The sequence below is a fragment of the Loxodonta africana genome, chromosome 21, assembly GCF_030014295.1.
Source record: "Loxodonta africana isolate mLoxAfr1 chromosome 21, mLoxAfr1.hap2, whole genome shotgun sequence".
Lineage (NCBI taxonomy): Eukaryota > Metazoa > Chordata > Mammalia > Proboscidea > Elephantidae > Loxodonta > Loxodonta africana.
The window spans coordinates 14,070,123-14,082,239 of NC_087362.1; the positions used below are offsets into that span (position 1 = coordinate 14,070,123).

General features: G+C 41.0%; 1 protein-coding gene across 4 annotated transcripts in view; it reads right to left on the bottom strand.

Moving 5' to 3' along the window:
* The window catches only part of GALNT7 (polypeptide N-acetylgalactosaminyltransferase 7), a 140,429-nt gene that overhangs the window by 61,471 nt on the left and 66,841 nt on the right, over positions 1-12,117 (bottom strand). For all 4 annotated transcript variants that reach the window (XM_064273573.1, XM_064273572.1, XM_064273571.1 and 1 more), the window contains one exon: positions 4,648-5,108. In XM_064273573.1, the coding sequence (XP_064129643.1) occupies positions 4,648-5,108 (461 nt within the window). The remainder of the gene's footprint in view (positions 1-4,647; positions 5,109-12,117) is intronic.

Consider the following 12,117-nt stretch of genomic DNA (forward strand, 5'->3'; position numbering starts at 1 on the left):
GAAGACTCTACGGAGCAGCCACAAGGAGCAAGTTAACCACAGTGTCAGATGTCATGGCGGGACAAACAGTGCAAAGCTTGGCTTCTAAGTTTTGCAGATGGCCCATTCATATGGCTGACCGAGGCAAGAGAACAAAGCTGGTAAGACCTGTACTCCAAAGCTGCAGAAAGCCAGGAACACCCAGCCAGTCCCTGATGGGCTCTGCAGCGCATTCTCCGTGAGGCATGCATGTGTGTGTGTGATACGGATGTGTGGTATGTTTGCCAGTAAAACCAGAAGAGTGCCAATATGCATATTATATACTATGTAATATATATATTTTTTTAATATTTAGGGGGTGTCTTATTTATTGTTGGCTTTTTAAAGAGAGAATTCTTAAGATTATACACATTCAAACTTATGAATAACACTAAAAATTATTTTTTCAATTATACTTCAGATGAAGGTTTACGGAGCAAAAAATGTTTCTTGTTAAACAATTAATACACATATTGTTTCGTGACATTGGTTGCCAACCCCATGACATGTCACCACTCTCCTCTTCTTGACCTCAGGTTCCCCACTGCCAGCTTTCCTGCTCCCTCCTGTCTTCTCATCCTTGCCCCTGGGCTGGTGTGCCCATTTAATCTTGTTTTGTTTTATGGACCTGTCTAATCTTTGGCTGAAGGGTGAGCCTCAGGAGTGACTTCAGTACTGAGGGTATCCGGGGGTGAAAAATTATTTGTTATATTCCACATTTTCAGGAACCCTGGTGGTGCAGTTGTTAAGCACTCAGCTGATAACTGAAAAGGTTGGCAGTTTGAACCAACCAGCCACTTCATGGAACAAAGACGTGGCAGTCTGCTTCCGTAAAGATTACAGCCTTGGAAACACTATGGGCCAGTTCTACTCTGTCCTACAGGGTGGCTATGAGTCGAAATCAACTAGACAGTAATGGTTTATACTCTAAAGTATTTAAAGAGGAATAAAATCTATCTCATTTTTCAAGAAGTAGTGAGAAAGAATCCACTTTTTAAAAGTCCCTGAGAGCTATTATGTTTGAGGATTTTGGAGTATTTTACCAAAAAAAAAAAAAAAGTTTTCTCTCTAGTATAGGATTTTAAAGAGGGGCTTAAGGAGTATTTGCTCAGATAGCCTCAGGTACTTTTATGGAGACACAATACTTAGAGAAATGATGGAGAGAGACATGCGACATCCTATTTCTAGGTACCGTTTCAGCTGTGCAGGAGAAAAGAACACGAAAAGGACTGGCTTATGGAAGGCATGAAAGAAGGAAGAAAGAAAATAAGGGAAAAAAAAAAGAAGGCAAGGTAAGGGAAGGGGGAGAAGGGTGAGGTGAAAGACAGAGAGACAGGGAGAAAGAAAGATCTCAGGAAAGACTGCAGGAGAACAAGGAGGATTCAGAGAGGAGGTTCAGATGCCAACAGGTGTGTCTAAAATTTTCAGAGGAGAGATGACGGCTCCGCCATCATGGAAGGTGTGGGTAGAAGCGAGGTGATGTACGTAAGGCAGAGTGTGACATTTAAGTTTTCCAGAGAATGATAGGGAACACTGAAGTTAAACAGTAACTGAAAACATTCAGATTTTGATAAGAAGATATGTGGCCCAAAGGAACTACCACAGCAATAAAAGCGGTCAATAACCCTTAACTTTCAAACCACCAGGCCCGTGATAGACACTTTTAGCCTACTACGTCATTCAATTCTAATGCCAGTCCTGAGAGAAGGGTATTATTAGACTCAGTTTAAGGATTAAGTAACTCACAGTTAGAGAAGTTAAATAGCTGGCCTAAGATAGCAAATCTGGCAATGAAGCCAAGGCACAAACTCTGGCAGGCTCCATTCATTCATTCTGTCATTCATTCTCTTAATAGATGTTTACTGAGCAGGTACTACTGAGCTCCTAGGCGATATACTGTGAGTACTGTGAAGAAAACAGACATAGTCCTTGCTCTTAGGAGCTTATCATCTAGTGAGAAAGACAGCCAACAGCCAACTAAATAAAACACTATCTAATTACACAATTTGATAAATGCTATGAATGAAATGGTCATCGAACAGTAATAGTGAAGCAAGGCATTACCAAATTAGACAGCATGCTTACGGAGATTTAACTGAGACTTACAGGATGGAGAGGGGCCAGCCAAAAGAAGAATGGAAAAGAATTCACAGAAGAGGGAAGAGCACCTGCAAAAGGAGCTGAGAAGAGACCAGCACAGCCATGGCACTGTGGACATGGAGTACAGCAGCAAGAGGAGGTTGGCAAGGCAGGGAAGTCAGAGCATGGAGACCACTGAAGGCTAGCAGTCCGAGCTTTGTTTTATGTGCAATGAGAAGGAACAGAATGGTTTTAGATAGGCTAGATTTGTGTTTTTAAAAGATCACACTGACTTCTGCCTGAGTAACAGGAGGCAGGAGGCAAGCGTAGAAATGGAGAGAGCAGTGGGAGGCTCTTGCTGGATTCCAAGAGAGATGAGGACAGCTATTTGGACTCGGGGGGTGGTGGTGCAGATGAAAGAAATGGACTGATCTGAGATATATTTCAGTGGTGGAGACAAGAGGCCTTGCTGATAGACTGGACATGAGGGGTGATGGAGAGGGAGACACGGAGCACAATTCTAAAACCTGTGCACTGCTCTGTACCTTGTATGTCACTGGATTTTCTTATTACAGTTCTTAGCATATTTCTTACATCAAAAAACTAGCTAGATTTACATTGGAGTTTTATAAACAGTTCACGTGCTCAATATTCAGAAGCTTTCCACACCGCTAAGCTCGAGCTCTGTGTACCCATATTGTTCAGGAAGAGACACACCTTGAGCTGTGGTGTGGTGGAAGGACAAGAGGCTTTCAAGCCAAACCACGTACAGTTGAATTGCAGCTTTGCCATTTAGCTGCATGAAGGCAGATACATCACAACTTTCTGAGCCCCAGACTTGAGATACGTAGGTGGTAACTCTCAGTTTGGTTGTGAGAATGAACTAAGATGGTTTATACTAAGTCCTGGCATGTAGTAGGAAGTCCATAAATGTTAGGCTCTTTCTCCCTTTCCCCTCCCTTCCCCCCATTACAGTGATGAGAATGCCACCAATAGCTTCTCAAAGTTACCTTTTGCAACAGAGGATCAGTAGGATTATTGAGTAGTATATTTAGTATATGACCAGGACAATAAGCCTGGTACACACTCCTGATGAAGCACCAAAGATTCTGTTATAGATTCCAAAGGATACTCACAAGGTAGTGCTAACCATAAGAGCCACCATGGCCCCTTGGCTAGTAGAGTTGTCAGATAAAATACACGATATTCAGTTAAATTTGAACTTCAGATAAAAAACAAATAGGTTCTGTTTGTTTGTTTTTAAATGTAAGGATACCCCATGCAACATCTGGGATATATCTGTGCTAAAATTTCTTTTTTTTCAGTATAAGTATACCCCATACAACATTTGGGACATATATTAAAATTTATTTTGGTGTTTATCTGAATTTCAAATTTAACTAGGTATCCTGTATTTTTAAATGCTAAATCTGGCAACCTTATGACTAGGAAAGTTTCTGCTTCAATTAAGAATAAATTACACCAAGATTCTTCCTCCACAGCCCCTTGAGATACTCTTTCTCTTCTCTGTGTGACAAGAGGTTATGCCTCTCACCAGCATGGTTCTATATTTCCACTCCTACTGTCTTTGCACATTTCATTCATCTCCTCTTACCTCTACCAATAAATACATGAATGCAAAAAATCTACTGAATAGCACTATATTAAGCATGGAATTTTACTGAGTGGTCAGGAAGCAAGCTGGTATGTATGTGAGCTGTGCTAACCTTTGAAAATGAAGATTATGTGGATAATACATCATCAGGAATACCTTTAGAGAGTTTTCTAGTGGTGGTGAATTAACTCTCCATCCAGATTAATGGAAGCTCTTTAGATCCTATGGCAGTAGAACCGGTTATTGAATAAACAGAAAGAGAAAAGCTTTGAGTTCATTCAACAATTACCATCTATCAAAAGGTAAGAGTTGGAAATCCTTCATATTAAGATAAAACTATATGAAAAGAATTAGAAGGTTCAGGCCAGGGTTTTATCTGGTTGAGTGCTCCTTTCACGTATACTGAAGCATTTCAATTTCCAGTTTTGGTATTGAAGGAAAAAAAATAAAGAAAGCGAAAACCCCTAGTTAACTATATAAGAGACATCTAGAGCAGGGTTACTATTTGTTATTGTTCTACAAGATAAGAAGCTTGCTCCAGGATGAAACTCAACACATGAAGAAAGCCTTGCTATTAAATAGCTTGTCAGCTGAACTAGACAGTGTTTAATGGTGTTGCTGATTCACATTCTGGTTCAAGCTCATTTTCTCATTGTGGACTGGTAACAACACTGCACAGATCAGCCCAGTCTAGGGACCACATTTGGGGTAGCACTGATGTAGAAGACTTAGGCTTCTATATATGTGGTGCCTATATACTATGATGGCATAAAAGGAAACCTTATCCTTCTGACCAGTTGCTGACCACAGATCCTCTTATTTCCTTGAAATAAAGGCATATGTATTTTCTCCATTCTAACAATGTGTAACTGAACATAAATATCTATCGAAATAATAATTGCCCCAATTTTAGAAAGGAGAGGATGTATGCTTACTCTTCTTGACGCAAGTCATTGACGCTGCGGTCCAGTGAGATCATGTCACTTGCCACCATGTTAAATCCAAACTCTTTAATGCTGGCTTGAACAGCAGGTTTGAATTCTGGTCCCAAAACCAATGGCTTGGCTTTCTCTCCAGGGCCACCAACCACTCCGTGAGGCTCCGGTTCTTTAGGTTCAAAGTTACCGAGGATCCCTGGGCGTAGCACAGGATCATGGTAGGTGAATGTCTGAGGCTTAAATGTGAGATACTGCCTCTGCATTATGTCTTTCTGGGAATCTCCGCCAGCATGGTGTTCTTGTTCATTTTTGGCCTTGTTTTTTCTTCTAATAGACTCTAAATCCACTTCTACTCCTTCAACATGAGGCCATGGTACCACAGGTTTGAATCTGTCATCCCCGGGAGCTAATCCATTGCCTCCTCGGTTAGGCATGGGGTTATTGACATCTCTGTCTTCCTATATAAAAGGGAGGGGGATATACAATGAGTACATGAAAGTAAACCACCACAGCAGAGCTTATGATACCAATTTTTATGTTAAAAAACAAAGACGCTGAGGTAATAATAAAATGGTTTAAAATGTGAAATAAAATCAGGCCATTAATCAGGACTTCCTATTAGCAATACCAAGAAATAGGCTATTTCCTTACCTTAGCATTCCAAAATAAATGAAATGACACATTTTTTACTTTTTTCCTTTATAAATCTAACAATGATTTGTTAATAAAGCAAACTGTTACAGGTTAGAGCAGTGAGGTTCTAGAATCTTTCATTAAAATACACTTAAAAATAGGTCATGTTGTACAGTGTGTGGTTTTCCCAGTCAACCTGTGTATGAAAAATGTTAACTGTCAATGATACAGCAATATGGCGGCAGTGGTGTTAGCTGTCAGGCATCAGTAGCTGGCTCTGTGCCTCAGATGACAGAGGAACAAGGTGAGATGTGCACTCACTGGTCCCAATTCAGTATTTTCTACTCAGTGAGAGCTTAGCTGAATTTAGAACTATAAAAAAATTAAAAGAAAAAAATTTTTTTTTTTTTTTTAAATAACTGTAATCAGATCAGCTATCTTTTAAACCATATCTAATACCTACTATTATGGGTTGAATGTGTTCCCTTCCAAAATATGTTCATGTCCTAAGACTTGGTACCTGTGAACGTGACCTTCTCTGGGAATGGTGTCCTTGCAGATTTAATTAGTTAATCAGAGGGCATGCAGGAGAAGGTGGGCCCTAATCCAATGTGACTAATGTTCTTTTAAGAAGAGAAGGGACACAGAGAGACATACACAGAGGAAAGATGGCCGTGTGAAGATGGAGGCAGAGACTGGGGCCAAGCAACACCTGGGGCTACCAGAAGCAAGAAGAGACAAGGAAGGATCTTCCACTACAGCCTTTAGAGACAACATGCGTTATGGACTGAATTGTGTCCCCACCCCGCAGAACATAAGTTGAAATTCTAACCCCTGTACCTGTGAATATGACCCTATTTGGGAACAGTGGGCTTTTCTGTTATGTTAATGAGCCCATACAAGAGTAGGGTGGGTCCTAAACCTAAACCTAACCTGTCAGTTTGTAGTACTGTGGTGGTTTGCGTGTGCTATGATTCTGGAAGTTATACAATGATATTTCCAGTGGCAGCAGGGTCACTCATGGTGGACAGGTTTCAGCAGAGCTTCCAGGGTACAAGGCAGACTAGGAAGAAAGACCTGGCAATCTACTTTCAATAACGAGCCAAAGATAACTTGGAGCAGGACCAGGTAACGTTTCATTCTGTTATACATAAGGTTGCCGTGAGTCAGAGCCAACTTAATAGCAACTGACAGTAACAATAACAAACCTGGTAGTCACTTCTGAATGGTGTCTTATAAAGGGGAGCACGAACAGAGAAAGACAGACACACACAGGAGGAGGAGACCAGGTGAGAAACCATCTACAAGCCGACCAATGCCAAAGAATACCCAGGGCTGCCAACAAGGCGGGATCCTCCACTAAGGCCAATGTCCTCATTTGGACTTCTAGCCTCTAGAACTGTGAGGACGGAAATTTCTGTTCTTTAAAACGCCTACTTTGTGGTCTTTTTTGTTACAACAGCACTGAAGAACTAAGACAGCACAGCCCTGCTGACACCTTCAATTCAGACTTCCAGCCTCCAGAGCTGTGAGAGGAAAAACATCTGTCGTTTTAAGCCACCCAGTTTGTGGTACTTGGTTTTGGCAGCCCTAGCAAACTCATATGCCTAGTTTGCCCCATTCCAGAGGGGGCATAAGTAAATACAGATTCTGCGTGTGGGGTATTTGGTAAGGGATGCCTCTCTCTTCTGTCTGGACCCTAACTCATCACCAGGCAGACCTTTCAGACAGAAATCCTCAGTGTTTTTGCTTCTGACGTACTAGATGTGAACCATTTGGCTAAACTAGTACCACTGCTTGCACGGGGCAGTGTTTCTCAACATTAGCATCACCTTGGTGGCTTTAAAAAATACTCTACCCTGAGAAACTCTGATCTAATTGGTCTGGGCAACTGGAGTTTTAAAAGCTCCCCAGGTGATTTTAATATGCATCCAAGCTTAAGGGCCACTGGCTATAATCAGACAAGGGGATTAGGGAGCGTGCATAGCTGGGCAAGAGGCAAGGTGAACTAGAGCAACTACGAAATAGGCTAACTGGTCTGCCACTTCACTGCACACCAAGACTACACGGTTCCTTATGAGATTAATAACAGAATTAGCACCATCTAACTTTTTAACCAAAATGTTTCTACAGTGTTAGAACTATCCTTAAAAGCAAGGTTATAGAAATAAGGCTCCAGGTGTGATGCTGATGTGTGGGTTGTTACTGACACAAACAAACAAAAACCAAAAAACAGGTGCTGTAGTTTATTTAGAGACAAAAATCTCTACCAAAAAACCAGTTAATTCAGGTTTTAATTTACTTGAGGTTGAAGTTTTGGTAACGGATGGCTAAAGAAGGATTGATTTTAGAGAGTTCTAGAAATAATTTTAAAACATCTATTTATTTAGGAATATAAGCATATGACACAAAATTCAAAGGGTGCAAAAGGGTATATAATGAAAAGCAAGTTTTCCTGCCTTCTCTTCTGTAGTGACAACCACAGCTACCAACTTCTTGTGAATCCTTCTGGAGATGTTATATGCATTTATTAACACATATGCATGTATATGGAAGCCCTGCTGGCATAGTGGTTAAGAGCTACAGCTGCTAACCAGAAAGGTCGGCAGTTCGAATCCACCAGGCACTCCTTGGAAACCATATGGGGCAGCTCTACTTTGTCCTATAGGGTCGCTATGAGTCGGAATCGACTCGGCAGAAACGGGTTCGGTTTTTTGGTTTATGCATGTATATAACAAGAGAATTCTTAATGGATTCAAACTTCATGAGTATCTTCCTCCAAAAGTTGTTATCTGTTGACTTCAGGGTTCTTTGCCCAATCTTTAATTGTTGATGTCCCTTAGGATTCTGTTAGAAGCCTTCTCGTCAATCCACCCTCATCCAAGGTTATCTCATTCTCTTCCAAGTTCAGTGACCAGTTACAGACTGATAATTCCTACATTCATTCTATAGCCCACATCACAATTCTGATCTCCAGATCTTATAATCAACTGTTTCCTGAACTCTTGTACTTATATATCCCTGGTATCTAAATTTAACATACACAAAACTGAATTTATCATATACCCCATATCCCAAACTTGAATGGATGACTGTCAACCCTGTCTCTGGGACTGGAACCATTACTCACTCAATTGATCAGGCCCAAAATCTGCATGTTATCCTCAACTTCTTGCTGTCTTTTATCAACCCTTCTGACATCCAATCAATCACTAATTCCTATCAATTTTCATCACCTCTGTAGCTCCTGAATCTGGACATTTCTATTTCCCTCACTGTCATTGCCTTAGTTCAGGCCACCCTCACCTCTTGACAGGACTACTACAATAGTATAATAATACTAACAACTGCAAACACGGTGTTCTAAGTGCTTTGCATATATTAATTTATTTAATCTCATAAATTAGGTACTATGGTGAGTGGCATCTGGGGTCTTAAAACCTTGTGAGTGGCCATCTAAGATGCATCAATTAGTCCCAACCCATCTGAAGCAAAGGAGAATAAAGAACACCAAAGACACAAGGAAAATATTAGCCCAAGAAACAAAAAGGGTTACATAAACCAGAGACTCCATTAGCCTGAGACCAGAAGAACGAGACGGTCTCTGGCTACCACCCATGACTGCCCTGACAGGGATCACAACAAAGAGTCCCTGATAGAGCGGGAGAAAAATGAGGTGCAGAACTCAAATTCATATAAAAAGACCAGACTTAATGGTCTGACTGAGAATGGTGTAATCCTCGAAGCCATGCCCTGCCCTGCCCTGTCCTGCCACACTGTCCCGCCCCCCGCCCCAACACTCCGTTAACCCAGAGCTAAAACCATTCCTGAAGCCCACTCTTTAGACAAAGATTAGACTGGACTATAAAACACAATACTCGTGAGGGTGTGCTTGTTAGTTAAAGCAGATACACAAGACCAAATGGGCGGTTCCTGTCTGGAGGCAGGATGAGAAGGCAGAAAGGGGCAGGAGCTGGTTGAATAGACATTATAGGGATTGCACATTGTCACACTATAGGGATTGCAACTAGTGTCACATAACAATATATCTCTAAATTTTTGTCTAGAAATCAACCTGAGCTGTAAACTTTAACCTAAAGCTCACAAGAACATGGACAAAAGAGTCCATGTTCTTAACTACTATACTTTAAAGCTTCTTACCCTAATGTGTGTACTTATTGCTTCCCTTTACTATTTTTTCCTAGATAGTAGCCAGGGTGACTTTTCTAAATTTTCTAAAATTCAAACATGAACATACTACTTTCCCCACTTAAAACATTCTACTGGTGGCCCATTGTTCTCAGGACAGCTTATGTTCCATTTACTTCTCCACCATTACCCAGGGGTCAGCTAACTTTTCTGTAAAGGGCCAAACAGCATTTTGGGCATTGCAGACAAAAGGGTCTCTGTCACAATTACTCAAGTCTACTGTTGATGTGCATGGCTGTATTTCAATAAAGTTTTATTTATAAAAAGAGGAGGTGGGCTGGATTTGGCCCACAAGCTGTATGCCATAGTTGCTGACACCTGCACTACGCTGCAAGTTCCATGAAAGGGCAAGGGCCATGTCTATTCAATGCACCATTGCACTACCAACACTTAGCCTGGCATGCAGTAATTCCTCAAAAAATATTTATGAAATAAATAAATGAATGAATGAATTCTAAAATATCCACTTTGCTCATGAGAGATACTTTGAGAAGAAAAGGGAAGACAGAGAATGGAGAATAAGAAATGGGAGAGAGGGGTTTGGATCCGATAGAACCTTTCTGGTAATACCTTATGAATTCAGCAAGACAACAGGACACATACTTTTATATTCTCTGCCCAGGATTGTGCTCTTAATAATGCTGTATAACAGTCATAAATCTGAAGGCAAAACTAAATATAAGAATTGTCTGTGTAACCTCAAGTCAATTAAGAATAATCATGTCAAATTGTAATGTTACACGAGTTAAAGAATGGCTATAAAGCAGTGTAATACTTAACTCCCCTGAGAAGGAAACCTAAGTACTCCTTTCTGAGAGTGCATGAGAGTCAGCAGATGCCTTTATGACTCACTGGTACTTCCATACCTTCATAAGCATCAGCTGATTTACTGTACAGCCAAAATCAATGGATCACTCTTGACTAGAAATGGAAAAGGGAATCAGGATATAATCTTCCAAGATCAGCATGTTCATATAGGTGGAAATGTACCAAAAAATATATCCATTTATCATCAGATAGTAATTACAGATTATTAGATCAGGTCAGACTATTCGTTATCCACTTTACACCTTTTAAAGCCATATATATAAGTCCTACATTATGTATAATATTTTTCCAAGATGGTCATGCCTTGGTAGAAATGATATGAATCCAAAGGGGTTTAGGAAAATGGTCCTAAGAGCAAATGAAAGCAACACAGACTTGTTTGGATTTGAAATCATGGGTAAACACTAGAAAACTAAGCTCTTAATGAAGAGTTTATATATAGTCACACGATCTCTTGAGAAACTATTATTTAGCTGTAGGCAATGGCCACTGCTGAACAATACGCACACTATTTGCTTATCATGCTTCCTGAGCCACAGAACTTAAAAGCATAAGAAGCCAAATTTCAGTTGATGATTTAAAAACCCTCTCAATCAACAGCATCTTAAATTAGAAAAATCACATGAACATCCTTCCTCTACCTACACTTACTTACCTAGAAGGAGCAGAAGAAATGGGGCAAAGAGGGCAGGACAGGAGGTGCTAAAAATAAAGCATGCACCCAAATTCAGAAAAAGTAGGGTGTCCATCTAGGCTCACCAACATGTGGCAGAGCAAGAGTGGCAGTATGGGGTGCCCTGGCCTCAGTACCCTTGTTTCTCTCTGGTTAACTAATATGGATTCTAAGCTAATCCTTCCCCTGCTGCCATTTTGTGCTGGCTGAACACCATCAAGGCTTGCTCCTTTTCAGAGCACTGAGAGTTAACTGCATTGGGAGTCAGTGACCCTGTTGGGCATGGGGGGAAAGGTGAGGGCCAAGTAATTTCTTGAGCTTAATTGTGGTTTGGGAAACCCTGGTGGCATAGGGCTTAAGAGCTATGGCTGCTAACCAAAAGGTCAGCAGTGCAAATCCACCAGGGGCTCCTTGGAAACTCTATGGGGCAGTTCTACTCTGTCCTATAAGGGTCACTATGAGTCAGAATCAACTCAACGGCAGTGGGTTCGGTTTGGTTTTGAATCATGGCTTAATTTGGGTATACTCAAGATCAAACAGAGACCTTACAAGCCCTTGAATGTCTAGGATGTCATCCCTTATGAGAAAGAACTTTATTCCAAGTACATCTTAAGACTGGTAAACTAGGAAGAGATGTAAGGTCACTATCCAAGGGCAATGGTGGTGTAGTGGTTAAGAGCTACGGCTGCTAACCAAAAGGTCAGCAGTTCAAATCTATCAGCCGCTCCTTGGAAATCCTATGGGGCAGTTCTACTCTTTCCTATAAGGCTGCTATAAGTCAGAATCGACTCAATACCAGTGGGCTTGGTTTTATTCTTTGTATCCAAGGGCAATGCCTCTCTTACCAACTAGGGCAGAACTGAAAATGGTGAAAGCCATGTCTTTAGGTAAGCAAAACCAAATCTTCACTACCATTGAGTTGATTCCGACTCATAGTGACCCTACAGGACAGGGTACAACTTCCTCTATGGGGTTCCCAAGGCTATCTTTAAGGAAGCAACTGCCACATCTTTCTCCTGTGGAACAGCTAGCAGGTTCAAACCATCAACATTTTAGTTAGCGGCTGAGTGCTTTAACCACTGTCTCACCAGGGCTCCCATCTTTAGGTACCTTCTTGTAAATAC